General features: G+C 38.1%; 1 protein-coding gene across 9 annotated transcripts in view; it reads right to left on the bottom strand.

The window, feature by feature from the left end:
- The window catches only part of EVC (EvC ciliary complex subunit 1), an 80903-nt gene that overhangs the window by 55102 nt on the left and 2098 nt on the right, over window positions 1-23703 (bottom strand). For 5 of the 9 annotated variants that reach the window (XM_056337751.1, XM_056337797.1, XM_056337760.1 and 2 more), the window contains exons 2-11: window positions 21516-21626; window positions 18837-18920; window positions 18085-18317; window positions 17029-17113; window positions 14795-14896; window positions 12391-12528; window positions 10274-10432; window positions 8514-8730; window positions 6270-6418; window positions 3366-3464 (exon numbers count right to left, since the gene is read on the bottom strand). In XM_056337751.1, coding sequence (XP_056193726.1) covers window positions 3366-3464; window positions 6270-6418; window positions 8514-8730; window positions 10274-10432; window positions 12391-12528; window positions 14795-14896; window positions 17029-17113; window positions 18085-18317; window positions 18837-18920; window positions 21516-21626 — 1377 coding nt within the window. Of the gene's footprint in view, window positions 1-3365; window positions 3465-6269; window positions 6419-8513; window positions 8731-10273; window positions 10433-12390; window positions 12529-14794; window positions 14897-16144; window positions 17000-17028; window positions 17114-18084; window positions 18318-18836; window positions 18921-21515; window positions 21627-23703 lie in introns of those variants that run through there. The other 4 variants (XM_056337743.1, XM_056337770.1, XM_056337818.1 and 1 more) reach the window with 3 other exon arrangements.

Raw genomic sequence — 23703 nt, 5'->3', positions numbered from 1 at the left:
TGAAAGCTGCTGGAAACTGTTCTTAGCTAAGAATGCTGAGAATGCCTGAGAATGGGACCTAACCAGCTAACTGGGTATTATCCATCTGTCTAACACTGGTGCTATCACACTCCAGACATTACTGGATATTACTGCATATAGTCATTTGTCTGAATCAACATGGCTGTTCTTTACTAGGATATGGGTGTTTATCTGATGAATTGCATTACTGATGATGCCCCAAGGACCATGAAAGCAAATTAAGAAAACAGAGGGCCTGGATGTGTTAAAAAAGACCCCACCAGGGTTTGGGGTCTGCTGCCATTAATCTGACAAGTGTGGTGTGATTCATTCCAGTTTTGGGGGTTTCCAGCTGAAGTCAAGATGGCAATGGGTGCATAAGCAGGAACTTGTCTGGAACGCTAAATCCTGTGGGTACTGGACAACATTAGATTGTTCAGCCCAGAAGAAACAGACAATATTTGTAATCCTCGGCCAGTAGAAAGTATGAGCTACTTGGAAGAGGGAGCATACAGGATGCTACTGCTAAATCTAATCTTGGTTATGGAGAAATTGTGATTCAGATAAGTTTGCCTCCTCTTGGATTTAGGTAATTAGCTCCTAGTAAGACATCTCAGTTTCACTTCCCTTAAATGCAACAGCTATTTAACTTCCGTGTGTGGGAAAGCATAACTACTTTGTGCAGTTCTGCAAGGCTTATTTTCATGTGCAATAAAATATAAAGTGGGCTGAACTCTTAAATATTTAATTACTTCTAGTATTTTCCACTCGGACTATGTTTACAAATGTATAAATGCATCTTTTTAAAATGTCTTGCAGTCTATCTTTGGATGTCTGGTGGTCCACAGGCTAAGGAATATTCATCTAAGTATCTGTGGAGCATGCCAGGGTGACTTCAGAGAGTTTCACTCAGTTTCTTCAGTAATATTGCTACGATTCTTTTGCTACTGTAATGATAAAAAAGCAACAGAACAGAACTCTCTACTGGTGAATTTCTTTTCTTGCCTTCTAACTTACTTAGTAACACATGCTTGCAGCTATGGAAGTATGGAGATTAAGTGAACAATACAATGTTTAACCAAAACTTTAATTTAACCTTTTCCTTGGTCACGGTAGAACAAAAATTGCAGAGTCCAAACCTTCCAAATGAGCACAAGGTAAATGACTATCAGTTAAGCTTCAGGGAGTACAGACCTTCTGGAACGACAACCTGGAGCACTGCTCTGTTTGTTGATGTGCCCAAACTAGCTGGTTCAAATGCAACTGGGACATAGGTTACAGTGCGGTGCTGACTACTGCCATGTGAGGGTTGCTGGTACTCAGCTGGTCAGTCTAATGTTTGCTTGCTTAGGTCTACCTGAGCTGCAGTCACATCACTGCACTGGGGAGTATCTCAAATCCCTGGCGCCCACCCACCGTTATCTTGCCTTCCCACTGGTAGCAGTAGATCCTCCTAGCAGAGACCCAGAGAAACTAATTGAAGGGGCAAAGCTTCTGCTTGTCCAAGGTGCACTTCTACTGTGAAAGTGTGGTGGAACAGAGAGAGAAGCAAAGTTGTTGTGGTTGTGAGATGCAACTCCTTCCCCTTAATGGTAAATCTACTTTTGCTTTTATGCGCCAAGTAACAGACAACATGTGTAACTACTGCACTTCCCTCACTGCAGAAATCAGAACAGCTCCATCTACCTACAGCGGAGCTACACTCATTTGTATTTTCTATTCTTTCCAGCTTATGCTGCTTATGAGGTATATTCAGAAACAGTCTGTTCTCCTAAAACTCTGACAATCTGTAGTATGTGTATTTAGGGTTAAGGGGAGAAAGTGCAGCTGTTCATTATGTTAAATATCACAATAAAAATGTTTTATTAAAGAAAAAAGAAGTGGAAATTAAGATTTGTGGACCCTCATTCAACAGATGCCAGCTGGATCACAGTACTTGCAGTTTTTCTTGTCTGGCTGGCAGTGTTTGTTTGGGATAGGAATAAGAGAACAGCTGTAATATGGAATGTAATGGCTTAGAGATAGGTGAATTGGCAGAGTTCAAGTTTGTACAGCTCTCCTGGCAACTTGGCAATTCCAGAAACACTTAATTCACCAAACCGATTTTTCTTTAATGGAAAAGAAATCTTAGCTAATAGTGCTTAAAGAAATAGGATTTTCAGTTTGATCTTAGTGTGACTAAAGCAGCGTAAACAATAAAGGAAAGCAATATAATTCCACAAATGAGGTGGAACTATGCAGGGTAAAAAAAATTCTTTGGTCTCCAGAGACTTCAGGTGAATTGAGGAAGGGGGTGGAGCAGTTAGTAACTCTGGAGAATGGACTGTATAGTAATGCACAGTAATATCAGCAGACATGTTGATTTTTCTTAAATTAAATAGTTTTGCACAATTAATCCACCCTTATTCACTGGCACAGCCCTCCAAGCAAACTTCACCTTTCTCCAAAGTAGCAGTAATAGTTCTCAAATACTCTGTTGCTTGCACTATTGCATAAAACCATGGCAAAACTATTTGTTCTAAATACAGTGGCTTTATTTTTTTTATCAACTGAATCTGAAAACGTGCATGTAGACTAGAGCTAATTAAGATTGTGTGGGTATCTTATCCTAATGTGATAGGGACTACAAGTTTCCATAACACCCTGATCTGGTCATAATTAATCATGACAAGGATTCTGTTGAGCTGAAAGTGATTAGCTCCAGCCTAATTAAAGGTCATTGCTGGCTACAGCTTTGGGCTTCATCAGATAGATCATGTTATATATTTTTTCGGTGCAGACAGAAAATCATTAAAGATTATGCAAAAGCATGAAGTATCTACATATTTTCCAAATCAGTAATATAAAGAAGTCTAAAAATATTACTTACACAAAAGATCTGAACTTATTTCAGGGAATTAACTAGCGTCAAAACAATTTCTCTGAGAGGAAAAGAGATGAGAAAACTATTTTTTGAGATGTAGTGAAGTTAACTAAGAATAGTATCATCCTACTGTGGTGCACAGGAGATAATTATGCTACATAAAAGAAGTCTCTCTCCCAGTAGTAATGACAGATGTTGTATGCTCTCAAAGTTATTGCAGCCTTGTCAGCCATGCAGGCAGCACATTTTGGCAGACCACATAGGCATTTTCTGACTAATGTGAGGTTAGGAAATGTAGTGGATTGGGAAGGTAGACAGGAAAAGGCAACCTAATGTGGAAGATTGTCCTGTCTCTATCTCCTGGTTTGCCAGCCTAGCTTCCTGGAGCTGCCATGATCTCTCTTGCAATTCCCCAACCCTCCCAGGCTCTGACATTGTGTAGCGAGGTTAGAGGATCATGAGAATTATTTTACTAAATAACACATATCACTAGAGGTGGTACCTTGTAGAGATCTGCAACAGCCTCAGTGCTCTTGAAGTCATCCTCCTCCTCCAGTTCCCACTGTGCTTGTCGATGCTTCTCTAGCAGCTCATGGTAAGCCTAAAAGAAACACAATAGGTATATTTAAATAGCTGAAAAAGTTTTGATAGCTTTTTGTGATCCTCCCCTTCTCTGATCTCCTTCCCATGTATCATCACAGCAGTGTTTATCTGAAACTGTGACTCAGAGGGAAATGAAACTTGCCTTATCGCCTCAATTTGAGCATATCTAGTCTTGAGTATGAAACTCCCTAGCCTCAGCAATTTGGGATTAAATAATATGTACTAGTACTGGAAATTGTGAAATTATCTGATTTGCAGCCTGCTTTCCTGTGTATGAGTATCACTTCATCACAGCCAGTACTATGAGGTGCAGAACAGCCATCAGGTATCATCATCAGACACCTTAGTTACAGTAGTATCACACTGTATAGGGCTTTTACACTGGGGTTAGTCACCATGTCCCATGGTGCTCCCTAAAAGGCTGATCTATGACTTGGTCCAGATTTGGTCCTTGGTCAGAGACTTCAGAGGGTGCAATTATTTTTTTTTTCTTCAAGCTAGGACTGTAATGTGTTGGCATCCTCATGTGATGTAATGGAAGACTGAATTTCACAGGCAAAGAACATCCCATTCTATAGACTAATGAGTGGTCTTATACATAAATATTCCATATTTTGATTTAAACTACCAAGTGCCCTCTCACATTCCTGTGGTAGGCATGGCTTTCTAGGTATGTCAATAGGGTTCTTCTAAAGAGCATGAAAGTGCTCATAAACTCTCCATGTTCAGGTCACTCTTGTAGAGGTGGACTTGAAAATTCACACTGATGAAATCATAGTTTAACACAGAATTTGGCAAGTTGATTGCTGTAACTTGTATGCCCACCGAGGGAGGGCTGAGCAAGACTGGGTTACCATAACTAGCACTTTTTGGCTGTGTGCTTCACTTGATCATCCCTGTACTCTCTGCCAGTGAAAAGCAAAATGAAAATGCTCCTTTTTCCAGTGGAAACATAAATGTAGGAGGCAGAATGATATAGGGACTCTAACCTTTACTATCTAGGTCATTTTGTCATATAACAAAAAAACCTCAGTACTGCAGCAACAAAACCATTACCATCCAACTCATATTCAGAAGAAACTGATGCAAAGAAAATTCACTGCAAAATCCACCTTCTTAATCGGCAACCACTGAAAATTCAGCAGGAAGGTCAGATACTGCCAAGGCTGCTACCATGGTTGCATTTTGATGAGATGTAGGGGGGAAGCGAGAGAAAAGAGTGCACTTGATGGCTACAACTCTGGGCTCATGGTGAGGATTCAGGACCAACTCCTTCACTGCTGGTCTGGCTGTGAACCATGAAACAGGTTTAAAATAGCTCCTCAATGTTGAGGGGATTGTTCGCAAAAAATAATTACCGGATAATTTAAGACAAACCATGGTAGCTGTAGATATATACAATTTCTTCTTATGCTTCAATCAGTCTCTGGATTCAAGACCCCATCCATTCTGGGACAAAAGGCTTTCTCCACTCTGGCACCAGCAAAGCTTAAATTTCTGACTTGTCTTATTATTTGCACACAGGCGTTTCACAATACTAAGATTCGGTATTGAAGTGCAAGTTGTCTATTCCTGCTCAGCTTGTCATAAGTAGATCATTAGTCTACAGTTTAACTAAACATATTTGTTAGCTTTCTAAGGTGTACAGAATAGAGCACCTCTTGCACAAAGCTGTGTGACTAACTTTGTCAGGGAGAGGTCTTATTACAGAAGTTCTAAGCTTTGTTTAATGAATTTGGGAGGTGTCCAAGAATTCTGAATTATGTGTGTAAGGAAAATACATTCACAAGTCCTCAGTGGCTACAAAAACGTGTGATAGAATTATATAGTCTCAAGTTATGAAAAGACAGAGGTTAAATGTGCTCTGCTGTTTTAAAGTGCCTGAAACCTTTTGTTTTCAAGTTAGGTGTTGCCAGACAGATGTTGCATACAAGAACAGTACCTGCATTATCTAATTCATACAATATAATTACAGAACTTGGCCCTGCAGTACAAAATTGCAGTGTTGAGATCAATAAATTTTGACAGTTTGCCACAGGAATTTGGGTCTTCTCATACAGTAATTTATCTAAGTTACTAAATTTCATCAAAAGTTTAACACTGCTGGATGTAACACTTTAACCTTAAACTATTTCTTTTCATGAAAATTGAGGACTGATTTTTTTTATTATTTCTTAGTAACTGGGGTCTGTAGTTCTCAGCAGTTATAGGAGTTTTCCAGCTCTCAGCATTTACAGCTAAGAACTCTGATGTCGTATATACATTCTGAACAACAATAAAGCTGTACAGAAAATCTGGCCAAAAACCCATTACACTGGCCACTGTATACCATATTAAATTATCTATTGCTAGCCTTCTCTAAGGTATTCAGCCAGCAATCATAATGAGTTTTTCCTCTGCTTATGTGAAATTTGATAGTCTTTTGAGCCTCAGTAACCTCACCCATAGAAAAGCAATTAGATTAGTGCAGTCTGCTTTCTTCTGTAATGCAGGCCAGATACTTCCCTCCACAGATTTCCTATATTGAACATATAGTATCTAAGTAAAAGAGGTTTTCCAAAAAACATGCAATCTAGCATTAACACCCTTTAGCATTTTGTTCCAATGTGACAACACCAACACTGAAGAAAATGTCTCTAAGAAAGCTTAGGCAACAGGGGATTTCACCCCTTCCTACCTGTGCTACTGTACATGATTCTCAGGAGGTCTCAAAAATGCCAACTTTATGGAACTCAGAGAAATCTGCAATATATTTGGCCTTAAAAACTAATGGAACAGTGAAATTAAGCTTTTACATGCTCACCTTAAGAAAATCATGAACATCTTCATTATGAAAAGTTTTACTGAGGAGACTCCCCTGTTCAGCTTTGTGTCTGTTTTTGAGCTCTTCTCTCTTCTTTGCACGGCACTCCAGTTGTTTCAAGATCATGTCTTTACTTTGCTGCATACATTCTGGAACATAAACCACTGATGATTAGATACCACAACTCCACAGGGAGAAAGTAGCATCTGCTACTGTCACACAACATAAGCGCACAGAAATCTGTTAGTGAGTGAAACAGGCACGTAATTACCATGCAGGATTTCATATTTGACTCTTACTTCGGACTTTTTAGATGTGAACTTTTGGGTTGTTACATGGCACTTAAATCCATCAGGGTTTTGGATCATTACCATCCTGCACCCTCCCTTTCACTGGTGCTTCAGAATGGAATTGGTGCTTTTGATGTCCTGCCTCTGCTTCATGTCTCATTGCCTCTCCACCTAAGAACTTAATTCATTTCCCCCACTCGCCCTGTCCCAGACCAGTACTTCACTACTGACACAGACAGCTAAAGGGGAACACAAAGAAATAGTCATTTGTGGCTGCTGTTGTGCCACCACACCAAGCTGCCTTAACTATAAGAAATTACTTTTTGGAGAAATAAAGGAATACAGTACTGTAGCACTGAGCATGTTACTTATTCTCCATGCTAATTTACTGTGCTTATCCACAGGCTGATGGTGCAGTGACAAAACACTTGAAAGTGCACTGAAAGTACAGGAAAACCTGTAATAAAAATGTCATCTGAACAAATGTAGCAACTGTTATTTTTAAATGCTACTTGACTCTCCACTACTTCCTTGTTTGTTTCCTAGGAGCAGTCTTGCTGGCCCTGTGCTCTGCTTGTGAATTACAGGTACAGTTTAACTTAATGTATTTAGGAGCTCATAAGCAAGGTCAACATAGACTCTCATGTGAAAATGCTGCACTCCAGATTTTGTTTTATTTTTTAACACATTTCACTTCTATCTAAACCCAGGAGGTTGATAATGCCCTTTTGCACAGGCTGTACTATAATATATAGCTATATATAACTATAAACACCTACTTGGCATAAAATCAAGGCCTTGACTGAGGTATTTTTGCTCTGGAACAAGAGAAAATTGACAAAAAGTGGGAAAAAAACACCCACAGATGTATGCCTAAGGAATGTTAGTGGCTGAACCTATGCAAAGACTATGAACTAGGTGCGCCAGTTTTAGAAGCAAACATCCATGAAAATCTGTACCACAATATACAATTCATATCAGAAAATGGTATCAGTGAATGCCAAAAAGTGAATGAGCAGCACTGCAGCAAGAATATACTGCAACAAGACTACATTCATTCTGACTATCCCATCCACTGAGCTCTAACGCGAATGCCATTTTACTAGGACAATTGTCTTTAAATACGCCCACAAACAGCAGAAAAGGTTCTGGAAAATGTGTTAAATACTTCTCACTGCTTTCTTTTTGGCTAACCATGTACTCTTAATTTTCCATAAGCGCTCATGGGAAGCACTGAGCCCTTGATACAGCACCTATTAGAGAAGTTGGGCTATGTTTCTCAACATCTTGGGCAGTAGGTAACATGCACAGTAACACAGGGAGAACCTTAAATCAGTTGGTCAGTAGCTTAGACTCTGTTACAATTGTGTACTTTACAGATAGGAAAGGCGAAGGGTGGAAGAGGAAGAGACTTCGTTTTTTGAAATATTTTAGTCTGACATAATACAAGAGAAGTTCACCTGAAGATCATAAGCTTTAAAGATATCTTTTCACAAGAGTGACAGCACAAGTCTTTTGTGTTATCTTCTGGCTCCACATGCTAGCAGGAGATCATGAGATGGTATTCTGCACATATACAGCTCTTTCTGTTCCTAACACTAGCCAGTACCACGAACAATGTCAAGTACATTAACAGTAAATGGAGAAATCTCACAAACACTTGGAACAAATGTGACTCTTCTTCAATTTTCAGATTAATGAAATAAGGTATAGATTATGTGAACTGTACAGTAACTTCATAGTAATGCCTGGAACAAGACCTAAAAGGCTTAAAGCCAAGGTTCCCATTCTGAGCATCCACCCTTCACAATAATAAGTGTTCCTGGCCAGCTCATCAACACCTTTTTAAAACAGAGGGTATGGGGCCAAAGCCATAATTTCTTTACTATTTAATACAATAATGAGAACTCATACCCATATTTGTTAAGTCATGAGCTCTGGTCTAAGTACTCACCATTACTGAAATGCGCCAGCTGTTCCCAGAAGGCCTTGTGCAGATCTGTTAAAAGTTCTTCTTTTTGTCGGACAGAGAGATTATTCTTTACAGTTAAATGGTCTAGAATATTTGATACAATATTTAATCTACACTTGCACTCTTCTGGTATATAGGACTTCAGTGAATCAACCATTTTCACCATAAGCTCCCAGCTGAATAACCTTTCCTGAATGTCCTAAAACAAACATGAAAAAGTCCCGTTCAGAAACCAAGAACCGGTCTTCGGTTGTGGTTGTCCTCTCATTGTATTATTAATTTACAAACTACACAGAAAACTAAGGCTTCTCAAGACCATGTGAATAACAATCTTTATGTACTTAAATACTTCTGAAAATCTTGACCAGTGTAGGATAGCAGTAGATTTGTTGCATGTTCAACTGCAAGACCTAATCTGAAACTACCAGTGTTTTCCATTATTTGTAGCTGACAAGATGACATTAAGGCAGGAAAAGACAACAACAAGCTTGCAGAACAAACTTAAATACTCAAGGGGGAAAGACAGACAGAAGGGCAACGTGGAAGTTGCGGACCTCTTTTCAAGATGCTATATGGCACACCAGCATGGACCTTCATTTTGACACGTATCTTATTCTGATACTGCTGTGACTCCTTCGAGCGTGTTGTCAGCTGGAATTCAGTAAATATACTAAAAACTAGTACAATTGCCTATGGCCTAGCATCTTTCATTTCACTGTTAGAGAAGAAGCCCAGGACTCCAGTATAGAGCAAGATTTCCTGGGTGAATATGCAACTACTTTAGATAATGCTGCAAGGTTGGAAAGAGTGTGACAACTACTGTAGTTAACAGACACACACATACAATGACCTTTGCAATGAGATGTAAGCGTCATGGTAGTGACTTCAGGTAGAAATATGTTCTGTATCTATATTCAAACACCTCATTTGAAGCCTGACCATCTGAAGGAACTTACTGTACAGTAGCCCAGTATGGGTCAAGTGTGATCAGCCGCAAAGACTATTTTCACACCTCGCCAGCTCAGTTTACTTGCTGCTCCAATGCAAAACTAACAAGCTAATAAATACTGTATGTGCTTTAGTAAGCCAAATAAAGCTAGCTATCATTTATTCTCCAAACTAATAATAAATTCAGTGGGCCAGATTCTGATTGTACTGTTAACTTATAAATTTCAAGTAATTATTTTAGTATGTCCTGTGCAAAGCAAATATAGGACCTGTTAGATTTAAGACAACATAAAGCACAGTGCTGATGCATTCACAAATGCATTTTTCCCTCTTAAGACTGTATCACTAAGAGACGTTAAGGGTCTTCAATTCCAGTTAAAGTCACTGTACACACAGTATCAGCCTAAAATTTAAATTAGGATTTCTCAAAGTGGAATAAACACTCTGAAAGAGAAAGAAATAACCTAATGCCCAAGGTAACAATTTTTCTTCATCATTAGATCCAGTCCTCTTGCTCCTGGCTCACTGTCTGCATTAATACCGCTTTTTCCTAACATGACTGCCTGAACGGTATTTTGAGAATTAGAACTCAAGTGCAGAGAGTTCACCCTCCCGTGAGTCTTCATAAACCACAATCGAAGCTGAGCTCTTTGAAACAAAGCTGAAAGAGACAACCAGAGTAAGCTGCCTACATCATTCCCGAGGCAGGACTGACAGACTCTGTGCACTTGCATCATTCTTTATGTTCAGATTGACTAAATCTCTCTCAACTTTGATTTCTTTTTGTACTTTACCATTGCCTGCAAATCTTGAGATTCACTTAATAAGCTTTCTACTGCAATCATCTTCTCAGTCAGATCCATCATTATCTTTGTTGCTTTGGCACTTGAGCATTTTGTTTGGTCCAAAAAAGCCTGCTGGGCTTTGTCAGTCTGCTTCCAGAAAGTTTCCATCTGTGGAATATGAATCAAAAACCAATTCATGTTCCCTCATTAATCATCTAATATTTCATTACAGCAAGAGGCGTACGAGTCTACCAAGATACAAGTCACCAAGACTACAGACAGCTTTTGGTATCAGTTACAGTGAAAATTTTTCATAGCTACAGTGCCTGTTTACTACATGATGATACACGTGCTGGTGGCACATAACCAGTAGATCAATCCTGACCTTTTTAAAATGTAGTCATTCTGTATAACCTGCTAAGAATTTGTTGTTAGCTCTCTATGTATTGCATCTATAAAAGCCTATTACGTTGTTAGCAGTAAAGGGAAAACTAAAAAAGATACCAAACTGCAATCCTTTTTTCTGAGAAGTTTGTTTAGCTGTGGGAGCAGGCATTTTAGGAGAAGTGAAAATTGTCACTGTTTTTCACCATTAAAGCCTTTCAAAGACACATGCTACATAAGCACTTTGTAACTGTGCTGGCATGAAGTACTTTATGCAGTATCAGCACAGTCCATGAGCCTATTCCAACACATTATCATATGGGTAATCTCTAGTTTTAGGCTCCAATCACGCAAACACTTATGATTGTGCACAACTGTGAATATTCTGTGGTCTTCAATGGGATTACTAGTACACATAAAGATAAGAAAATTTACCCACTGCCAAGATTTATACTATGTCTGAGTTTTGGAAAAAAATGTGACTATGGCATCTGTAAAGCAAAAAACCCCTTTATATTACAGAGGGAAGAGTGGATTAGTTCAAGGTCCTGATCTATATGAATCTGTGCACAGGGAAATCATTTTCAATATGGATGAAAAGCATCTGCTGGCATAAGACTGACAGACCCACTGAAGGATGACTGCTTCTGTTGAATAACTGCCTCATGTTGCTCAGCGAGGCTGCCAGCAATTTTTTTATGTGACTAACGCCAGAGAACTCTAAACAATCAATTTTTCACAGAGCAAAGTTAAATCGCAAAAAAAACTTGACACAGATGTACCATCATTACCAGGACTTCCACTATAAAGTGAAAGGCACAGAGAATCAAGAGAAAGCTGAGAAAATTCCCAGTGAAGCACTTAACCACAAGATACTAAAAAACTTCTCTATTAAATCCTCTATGGAAAAGGCCCAAGTCTGAGATGACGGGCTGTTTAGTTCAGGGCTGAAGTGTCAATCAGTGCAGGCAGCTCACATTGCTATCAGTCTGACTAGTCAGTCTCTCATTTTCATCAGCAGTGAATTTGCTCATACCTCAAAAAACAGGACTGGGAAGGAGAATATCTTTCAGACTACTCAGTTTGCTGCAAAATAATATACAGAATACTCTTAACCTCCACTTTTCTAGCCTGCAATCTATTCGGACACAGTGACACTACTGAAGAGAAAAAAAAAATCTTAATTTCAGAATCAAATGCCTGCTAACAAACTGTATTTTTACATCAATGTTGCATAATTTTACATCAATTTACATCATGTAAATGTATTCTAATTCTAATGTAGAAAGGTGCTAAAGAAAAATGTTTTGCTTAAGTAAATGTGCAAAGCATACTAAAAGGTTGTACTGTAATTATTTTCTTGGTACTTATTTCAGTTAAAGTTTTATAGCCTCTTATTACCTCTTACTCAGTTATGGAGGACTGAAGAAAACAGGTGCTAGGACAAAATCCTAAAAGTCAGGCTATACACAGGCTTGAAATAAATCTTACCATCTGACAAGCCAGAGACATTTCTCAGTTCTAAATGCACTGTGATAAAACAGTGTTTGTATAAAAAACATTGGGTCCCAAAGGACGTTAGAAATACTTTGCTGGAGCAGTGTAAAAATATTTTCAGGAGTTGTACACATCTAGACTACTAACTGTGGACTAGTCAACACAACAGTTAAAAAAAATAAAAAAGCATTCCACACCAAAAGAATAACATTACAATAAGATTTTAGAAAAAAATTGAAAGTTACATTATCTATTACGTGCTCAGAATATTCCCTTTCTTTCCTTTCTAAGTCTTCTACAGTCTGGTACTCTGAATTATGGGCTCCTGACACCTCAGTATTCTGGAGTCTAGAGTGAAGCTGCTTCTGTAATTCTTCAAAATCCTGGAGGAAAAAGCAAATGATTTGTTACGCAGAAAAACAGGCATAACTTCTAAATTCAGGAGTGAACTGGTATGTTATTTTTGGCTCACAGTTAAGAAAGCTGAACAAGAGCGTTTAGGAAGTTCTATCTCTGAGTAATGTACCTTCTGCAGCAAGCAAAGAAAACTCAAGGTGTACGGTAGCTCTGAACCACAGTTAGTACAAATACATACATTTCCACTAGTATGTGAATACAATCTTTACTGAATTCAAGTTTTAGTAAACACTGCTTCCTAAACTTTCATACTAACAATCCTTTGAATCTATCCACAAATGTATTTTTATTTTAATGCACGTGCCCCATCCTAACAGGCAGCTATGAGTGCACATGTTGTGTTTAAAAGCAGAAGTATGTATCCAGATATGACAATCAGTGTTTCCTGCAGAGTGCTAGCACACACGGATGAACACCTGTAATGCTCATAAGGGACAAATTACAGGCTACATGATTATATGGGGTTTTTTACAGTTTTTCAGTCCTTTGAAGCCATGATTATTTTTTCTGAAAGCTAATGACAGCAACAAATATTAGTCTTCTGTCATTACTTAGGAGGTTGGTACTGAAATGGAGGATTCTTTAGTTGTTGAAACATGCCTTACACAACAAGCATTTACTTTTAATACCACCCAATTTTAGGTGTCAATGCATTAACTTGATACTCATAAGCCTTAAAGAAATGTAACCACATTTTGACAAGCTTCACAAACAATTTCATCAAAATCCTATGCATTTTTCTTACAATGCAGAATTAAAAGAGGAAAATGCTGCTGCAATAAATCATATAATCTTCCATCTTGGCAATGCAGTATGACAGTAAATAGTTTCTAGTGCTAACGCTTTTGCTTATTACCAACATCTCTTTTACACTGTATTAATAACCAGCCTTGTCCCTTTACATGATATGGAAACTCTAAGATTGCCACATGTCCAAGACTTTTCTCTCCATAATACAGGACACAGGAATCCCATATTGACACTCAGACAACTGGACTACTCTAGCAATTACTTCATCTAACAAACAATATTTAATCTTCACCTTGAAGCAGCTCAGTTAGGTGCACAAAGACAATGATGCTGTCAAACCTCTTTAAGAGTTAGGCTATACCAGGAAACATGCATCTGTATTACCTCTGTGTTTATAAATTGAAGTAATTATCAGAAGTCCATCAGAAAAAGGGATTCACACACCAAAAATAATTTTTCCTTTAGTAAATACAATCAACTTTAACATTAAAACTGAAGATTTAAGGCAGAAGATTGGTTTTAAGGCAAAACACATTCTGATATAAATTATAAGGTACAACTACAGAGATTCCTGATATTCACAGATTGTGATACTGCACAAACAAAATAAATCTCAACCAACTAGAGCTGACAAGCTGATAGACTAATGCCTAAATGTGAAATTCCATCTGTATGTGAGAAGATTATATATTGGATTAGGCTGCTCAGAGAAACAGTGGTGTCTCCTTTAGGGCAAATACTCAAGACTTGGATTGGAAGGGCACTGGATAACCTTACTTAAGGCCCTGCTTCCTACAGAAGTTTGGATGAGATGATCTCCAGATGTGCCTCTCAACCCACACTTTTCTATGACTCTAACCTCGAAAATGCAAAGTGAAACCAGCAGCTCTCCTATTTTGTTTAGTTTTGTAAATCTTTTTTCCTTGTAATAATCTTAAAAATAGTACTATGACTCCACACGAAATGCATTTTGACCGTCAATGTATGTCTTCCAGTTCAGAAGTGGCATATGGATTTTGACACAACTATATGGAAGAGAAAAGGACAACAAAGGAAAACAAGTATATTTTCCCTTGATGAAAGCCTTGAGTTTCCTCCTAGTACTTTATTTCCTGCTATTTTATTATCAGTAATGATACACGGGACCAGACAAAGACCTGATAATTAGAAATTATTAAATCTGAGTGAATAAGGTTCACAATGTTCTGTTTGCTTGAATGGATTAAACTACAAAATACTTTTATCCTCAACATATTACACACATCACTGTTCTGATCACCTCATACAATAACAATGAGGAAATGCAGAGAAGGTAATAGAGAGAACCAACTAACAAGGGAGTTTCTTTACATTTCTTCTGAAATAGGTTACAAATCACATTGCTGCTTAGAAGGAGCAAGTCTGTGGCAGCTTGTACCAACGGGTGGGATTAATTAATTAATTCTTCTGTGGTCTTAAATATTAACGCACAAAAACACTTACATTTGTCTGATTTAAGAGGATCTTCTTGAACAAATCATCAGTAATCTTCTTTTTATGATAAAAGTCTGTGAGGTATATTTTGAGAACCTGAACAAACATCTGCTTGAAAGGAAGGAGACAAAACCTAGGGTAAGTGCCTGCTCAACACTGTAAGGACATCTTTGTGATAACTTTTAATCAGTCAGTGAGACTATAGTGAACCATAAGCAAAATAACAGACACATCATCAGCAACTCTATAGTACTTCCATTGTGAAAAATTCTTTGGCTTTGGCTTCAGTAAGATACTGGAAAATGGTACAACACAGTTCTAACATAGACAAGGACATAATCTCACATATCATAACCAGACCAACACATCTGAAACTGTCCTTTAGCAGAGAAAATGCAGATCACTTAAGAATACAAAGCCCATTTTTCTAAAGTTTAATGAACCCCTAAACTGAAAGATAGTAACATATTCATTACTATGATTTCAACTGAGGCTGGCCAAATAAGTATCAAATATTTTTGTTTGATATTTTTAATTTCAACTGTAGTTGGCCAAATAAGTACCAAACATATGACCCAATAGTAACCATCTCAAGTTCTAGCTACCTTCTCTTACAAAAAATACACCTATTATCCAGTTGTGCTTTTGGTGTGATTTTTTTTAAGATTTTAATACTATGGCCTTCAAAAAGATGTTTTTGAATACTGGGATAATCTTTGCTTAACCTCTTCCCCTCTTGCCTCAGAGTGTCAGTGTAAAGACAATTCACTTCATTAGTAACTACTGCAGCATTTTCCACTGTGAAATTTAACAGCCACCTACCTATTACTCATGTACTTGAAAACAGATGATGCAGAAGTTGCCCATTTTAAGCATATAAAAATATAAATACAATTTTATTTACTATAAACAGTTATCAAAGCCAACATTTCAGTCAATAAACATCTGAAAAATATGTTGTAATTAGAGCTCGGTAGAAGAGAAAACCATAAAGCAGTCATGTTTTGAATCTCACTTGCCAACATTTTGGATAGGAGTTTGGCAAGTTTCAAACTCACACCACCAAAACACCACTTACTATTGAAAAAAAAAAAATAAATTCAGGAAAACACTGAAGGAAGAGGACCTAGATCCTAAGGTAGACTGAAATCAGAGAAAGGAGAGTGGAAAAGGAAGAAACTACTCTCTAGACTGAAACTTTTTTGCCCTTTTCCCCTGCTAGCAAAAATATTAATCTACTCAAAGCTTCAGCTAAAGGTCAAAGTCATCTGCCGTCGTGATAATTTCTGGTGGGCCACAAAGTCTGTTAAATGAATGTTTTCTCAGTGTTTCTGTGATTACATCACCATTTTACCTTACCTTTATTTACCAATTGATGATTAACTTTGAGATGAAGTTCAACCTTCCCTAGCCAAGCTAAACTTCATTCTGAAATCTGATCTCAGGTTTCCTTTCTCATCTTCTTAAACGGGAATAACCCATGAGAAATCTGTTCAGAAAATTCCACCCCTTGAAATGTAATTTATTAAATGCACTGTGAATATCAGAAATAACCAATCTATTTTAAAAGAGGTTGTGAAAGAAGGGGAGGAGAAAGCTGTATACTTTATGTCCAGATTTATATTAACTGAGCTAAAACTCAGTAACAGTAATGATGCTGTACTTGATCATAACAGGTCACCATAAACAATTCTCCTAATGGAGTATTCTGTGGCTTTAAATGTATACAGTTTATTTTTTTTTCCCCCCGTCAGCTCTGGATGCTGTGACTTGATGAATCTAGCTATATATGGTTCCGCAGTCCTACAAAATCATGACTACTGTACTTATCACAATGGTATTGATTCAGCTGAACCGAATTTTCAGTTTTATTCGAAGAGTTTGGAGTCCTTAGAGTTGCAATGCACAAGCAGTGTCCTTAAGACATAAACTTACTTATTAGATAATTTTTCGCCCTCTTTTAATGAACCTCAAGTGCTGTACATTATTCTCTGGAGTAAAGTTTAAAACCAAATCTTTATACTGTCCAGTCTGACCCTCTGTATTTCACAGCCCAATATATTTAAGTGTATTTTATTCCTTTATGAAGCTCACATATATGCAGAACAACAGAAAAAATTAAGACAATACTATAGAAATGCAACTCTGCTACACTGCTTCCCAGCTAGCCCATTTATTTCCTAAACTAATATTCAACTAAGATGTTCAAAACAAACAGCTATAAATGAGACAAGAGTACCTACCACATGTTTTTCTTTTCTGAGTTCAGTATCAAGAAGCATGAGATCTTTTAAAATAAGACTGCAAAGGCAGAGCTTAACATCAAAACTAAAACAAAGATTTAAAAAGTGTTAATATCCATCTAAATCAAGGTTATAAGAAAGGGCAACACCATGTAACAGTTTCATTTAACCACTAAATTATCCTAAAAACATTGCCCCAAACCAGCAGTCAAGTCACTTTACTTCCACATTGCCTTGTCCTTCAGGTAAAATATTCCTACATAAATGTAAGCAAACCAAAACAGTGCTTTTAACAAAGTTTGATTTGGAGTTCCCTTTACAAAAAGGTAAATATAGCCATGAGTGGCTACAACAAAGGGATCACAAAGCTTTCAATTAAAACAGCTATAATGGCGGTGGACATTTTCAAAGTATTCTTCATTGCTAGTACTCTCCCCAGTCCCCATAGTGACACAAATATGACTTTACTCTTGCTAGCGAGAATACAGACACATATGCATTCATCTAGGGCTACCTTGCTGCGGTGCAGCTGAAAGAAAATCAGAGCTGACAGTCCATTTTGATTAGCTCTACCTGCTCATCAGCAGCACGTCTAAGAACTGTTTTCCCACAGTAAGACATAAGCAGTTCCCATTAAAAGAGAGAGAACAGACCACTGCCACTTGCTGTTCTCAAGGCACCTGCTGTGTGACTTGACATTCTACAGTGCAGGGGACTCCATCCTCAGTTGAGCAGCATGTGTCAATTGAGCATACGAGCCAAAACAAAGGGATGTCCTTATCCTAACAGTGGTATACTTTTACGTGACAGCTTTTGCCAAAGTTCTGATTCCCACAATTTCATAAAGAACAAACTGACTTTTCAATATGCAGCATGATGCATAACTTCAATCTCCCCCACCACTTTTTCAGGGTTATAAGCAGATAACCCCATCTTGATGTGAATGTATACATTCAGGCCCAGCTTTTGGTTTACACCAGACCTTTAGTGACTGTCTTGAAAACCACTGGGGCACGCTAGGAAACGACCAAACACAAGGACAGGTTTACTGCTTACCTCTCACATGTTAGCACTTCAGGGAAGCTGGTCACCTTGAGGAAGGCTCGAGCCTGAAATCTGTCATCGCTTGTTGTGGAATGTATCGTTGTAGAGGAGCTGCAGTCCTCTTTGTCTCCCTGGCTCAGGGATCCCAGGCTGCCTGAGGTAGATGTCTCCATGACCTGATTAGGCAGAACCGCCTGCTTTGGATTCTCATGCAAAGATGGATTGGATGAGCCATCTGCCAAAGGCTACAGTCAAACAGAATTCACAAGGTCAATTAATACAACACAGTAAGGAGATAAACATCGCATCAATTTGCAGTGTTTGCTTTCAGGCAAAAATTTAAATGATATACACAGCGAAGTGTTTCCACATAAATTAAGATTCATCACACAAGTTTCTGCATTGCCCAGAAAAGCATTCTTCTGTTGTGGCTATCTGCTTGGTGCATGTTTTCTTACTGAAAGGTAGATCCTTGTGGGGTTCTTCTTATGGCAGACCCAAATTCCATTAACGTTAATGGAAAGAAAAAGCCTCTTGACTACTGTGAAAACTGACCTCACACCATGTAAAGCACTGCAGGTTTCAGGGGGAGCTGAAATCAGCTGACATCTCACAGAATAAGCCCTGAGTCAATGGACTATAAACAAAGAAACATCCCAATTAAACAGACTGGCAGGAAGTTTTCTTCCATTACTTGACTCTGCAATTTACGCTGACACAGAATGATTGTCATTAATGTTTACAAGTAGAATTTAAAGCCTTACCCTAAATTTCTGATTGATGGGATAGATCACTTTTGCCTTTAATGCAAATGCTGTGATGTTACTGTTCAGAGGACACTCACTTTCCTGTATGAAAAACAACAGAAAATTATTTGGGAACAGCAGTAGATCTGACAGTTTTTCACTCTAAATATCACATGGCCTTTTTGGTTACACAACTTAGTAATTCCTATTGATAACTATTTATTGACTGTTTCTGCTTTGGCAGACTCATTCAGAGTATGAAACCCCGAAAAGGAAACTCTGTCATTACCACTGCTCCAAAATGTTTTTATTCCTGCAAGGGAAAACAGGCGATAGCTGGTATTCACAAGTTATTTCCATTTCATTTCTCTCTCTCCACCATTAGCAACTAAAGATTTGACATGCGTAACTAAAATTATCTTGAGATAATCTAGAGAAAATACCAATGTTCTTCTGGATAACTTTTTATAGATAATGCATTCTTTTCATAAAATCTGCTATATCACATAATCTGACTTTCTGCTCCTCCTCTTTCCTAGCCACTACTTCATGCACTGGAACAATGGGATAATCAGCTTTTTTTGGTGAGGTTATGTATGGCTTAATAAAAGGTTGGCTGTAAGATACAGACAGAATGTTTAAATCCAAGCTTTAGCAGATTTCCTATTCTAACTTTTTCGGTTCTGTCATATGAAATTAAAGAATCTGATTTGTCAAAACACAATTTTCTTTATACAGATTTTTCTAGGAAATATGGAAGCACTAACAGAGTCTAAAAATACAAATGGGAAGAGAAGAGCAAACCACATAATTTATTAGACTTTTATCATTGCACTTTTTCATCTCCATTTCCAGAAGTCATTTTATGATATACTGACAAAGTTAAAAGCATGGGGTCAGCATGTAAACCACTTGCTCATACTGAGCAGTCCCACTGCTGCAGTACATATTCAGCGATAGAAGATGACAGAACTATTGCTCTGCAATGGCTGGAGGCAGCGCAGTTCCAGTCCAAAGCCATAAAGCCATATTGCAGTGTGCTGAAACTAACACATCCTGCTTCTCAGCAGGCATCAGTAATACACAGTTGTTATTATTAACACAGTAATTATGGTATTATTGCAGTGTGGAAGGTCTCAGAATGAAAATACCTGTTTTTTCTGAAGTGCTCTAACCTAAGTAAAAGCATTTTCCATATATGCTTCTTCATGAACTGTCAATTTGAAGCTAGCAATGGCAAAAGCTTCTGGGAATTGAAACAGATGGATAGAAAAAAATCTTCGGTAGTTGGACCGAAGGTGGGAGAAGTCCTATCAAATAACATGGTTCCTTCTTAATGTGTTATAAATGAGCTAATGCATTTGGGAAATGGATTAAGTTGTGAATGACTACTTTTGAAAGACTGTGATCCCATTTCAAAAGGACTGGTAACATGCATAAAGTTAGATAGATCATTGCGTAAGTTCTCTCACAGGATTTATACTCCAAAAGAGAATCTAAGCCATGCTCACTTGTTCTGCTGTACTTTTAACTCAAGCAAAATGACCAACCATGGTTTGGCACCATTCCTGATTGCAAAACTGAAATGAAGATTAATTACCTGTCAGGATTTAAACCAACAGTAGAATGTTTACAGTAATGCCTATCTTCTCTTTGTCTTGAGAGCAGTTCTCATTACAAGCTAAGCACCAGACCGGCTGGCTTTAACTGACTTTTCTGCATGTATTTAATTTATGGATAATAGACTGAATGAGTTAGCTGAACTGCACATTTTTTAAAATACACAGTTTAACTCGCAACCTTTAGCTTCACCAAGAGTAGCCAAATCAGCTCTGAATGAAAGGCAGTGATCTAACACCTTCACGGTAGGACTGGTTCTCAAGGTATTTTGAGATTATCACAACAACAAAAAAAAGTTAACTGAATTTTTGATTGAGGGTGGGTTAAGTTTATACCTTCACCTACTTTTCTTTCCAAATTGTTTCTCTAATTGTCCTTGAATCCCAGCTCAGCACAGTGGTGTTTCAGTACTTGTGGTCATTTGAACTCTGCACCGTATTCTTCAGCTGGTACCTCCTCATGGGAGAATTTCTATGTGAGAAAGCTATTGAAGATGCTGCTGTTCACAAACATACTCATTTTACCTCATTTAATCTTTCTCTCTCAACTGATGTACTCAGTCCAACTGAGAGCTGGAGCCTCTAATGAGGCTCTAGGAAAAAAGTATTTGTTCCATACTGGACCCGATGAGGGGGAACTTTGTTACTGTCAAAACTTCTCTAATAAATCTCCTTCTCCAGGAAAGAATCCACTATCAGCTATCAGCACCAGTTCCAGTACTTAACAACTTTTTCTTAAGTCAATAGTGTTAACTTTTCCCATCAGCCTTTTGAAATTAAAGACAATGTAGATACAAAACCAAAGCAGCCCCTTGTCCAAAAAGAACACAGGATCTTGATTAAAATATCCAAAAAGAGTCTCCCAAATGAAATGGAATTCACAGGGGGAAATGAGTGCCTGAAATGGCTGCATTCATAAGCAGCCATAAACTCCCACTCTCCTTCTTAAGCTTTTTTCTGAATAATTTTTAAGGGCTCAATTCCAAACCCCCCAAAATTAAGACAGTTTTGACCAGGCCCTGAGGTGCTCATTGCCACACGCAGCAAACTGGACATCCACCACCAAAAGCAGTTTTACCTCCAGCACCATTTCCTCTTTTGATGTATAGGGTTCTGCTTTAATTTTTGCGAGCGTGTGCTCTCTGTCATCAGAGTTGAAGCTTTCCAAAAGTCTCTGGGAATCATCCTTCTGAAATTCCAAGAGAAAATAGATAAAATATAACACTGAAATCATGCAAAATCACTGGAAACATCTCTCACAGCAGCCTGGATACATTCATGTCTCCATCCTGAAAATTATTTCAGTATTAGTTGAAAATTTTGGAAAAATACAATCTGAAAATAAATGAGAATTTTACATATTCGGAAGGAATAAATAAAATTAATGAACTTTATGAATTTGATTTGTCAGTCCAGAAGTAGAAGTTTAATCTGAAAAGTTTAAACAGGCTGTAAACATGTCAAATTAATCCATTTGCTCTCAAAACATCGTACTACAGACTACGGGTCGAGCTCATGCTCTCAGTTCAAACTTCTTGATTAAAGCAAGTTAACTAAACTTTTCTATAATTGCCTGCAATGAAGAGAACACCGAGTATTTTTGCTCCCCTCCTAGGAGAAAAACTTACTAAATTAAGGTTTACATGTGGTAGAGTTCCTGCCAGGTAGAAATAATCTCAGAAAATGTTCACCATCTTCCTTCCCCAAAAGCAGCCCACATCACTGACTTTTACTTCCCTAAAAAAAACATAGTACTGCTGGTACGGACACAAGACTGTGCAGGAACCAAACCTCCCGCTACATATGCTCTTCCCTGTGCACTAGATGGACCAAAAAATAATACTACTGTTGGTCAATGCGTCCAAACACAGCACCACAAGGAATTGTTTTAGTGAAGGAAAAGATGGCAGCCACCCTACCATGACTACTTTTAAAACTATTTTTCAGGCTTCCAATCCACTGACTGCTTTTTCATGTAATCTAATTACTTGGTTGCAGCCACCATGCATGTAATTGTTTTATGGAAAGACTACCCTTGAATTATTTGGCCACTTGATATATAAGGTAGTCCATTTTCGCAGAATATAAAGAAGTGTCCAGCTTTTGAATACATTTCATTCCTTATGACTTGCTTCCATCACCTCTCTGGAACTTAGATGCTCAATAATACAGATTATATTCTTGGGTCAGCCTCTAAGACATGGTGAATTGCAGATGCTGGTTCCTAAAAATCTACTTATGACAAAAGAACAATTACAAGTCTCCCTCAGCAATCTTGTTACTTATTTGTCCCAAACCAGAATTTCACAAATTTTAGGTTGAGTGACTGGGACTTGTGGAAGTAGCCACATTCATTTCTCTCCTGCTCACATTTCTAAGATCATCTGCTTTTGTCCTTTGTTATTTTTGCAGCTGGAGTGCTACAGAGCACTCCTTTTAGAGCATTAAGAAGCTGAATAAAACTAAGTCTAACTGTAATTACTGCAATACTTCATCAAGCTAATCTACCAGAATACCATCATGAGACAAGCTTTAACCCAAAGGGCCACAAGAGCCTTCAGGCAATGCTGTACTCTAATAGGAGAATACTGTCAACAGAAATGTGTTACAGCACACATGGTCTGAACTTACCATGGTAAAGGTTTATTGTTAAAACTGTCCCAGCGCATCCTATGCACAGATAATCAGATCAATACAACACTTAACTGCATGCATCAAATACCACTGTTGTGGTTTAACCCCGGCCAGCAACTAAGTACCACACAGCTGCCTGCTCACTCCCCCCAAACCCCCAGAGGGGTGGGGAGGAGAATTGGGAAGGAATGTAAAACTCAGGGCTTGAAGTAGGAACAATTTAATAATTGAAATAAAATAAAACCCAATAATAATAATAATAATAATGAAAAGGAGGGAGAAGGGAAGAGGAATGAAATCCAAAGTGAAGGGAAAAAAGAAAACAAATGATGCACAATACAATTGTTCACCACCCGCTGACGGATGCCCAGCCAGTCCCCAGGCAGCAATCAGCCAACCCCGGCCAACACCCCTGAGTTCATATACTGAGCATGCCATCCCATGGTATGGAATATCCCTTTGGCTAGTTTGGGTCAGCTGTCCTGGCTGTGTCCCCTCCCAATTTCTTGTGCCCATTCAGCCTTCTCTCTGCCAAAGCCCGAGAAACTGTAAGTTCTTGACTCAGTATAATCATTACTTAGCAACAACTAAAAAAATGTGTATTACAAACACTGTTCTCACAACAAATCCAA

The sequence above is a fragment of the Falco biarmicus genome, chromosome 1 (genome assembly GCF_023638135.1).
Source record: "Falco biarmicus isolate bFalBia1 chromosome 1, bFalBia1.pri, whole genome shotgun sequence".
NCBI classification, from domain to species: Eukaryota; Metazoa; Chordata; class Aves; order Falconiformes; family Falconidae; genus Falco; species Falco biarmicus.
This window is presented reverse-complemented; position numbering and strand designations above follow the sequence as displayed.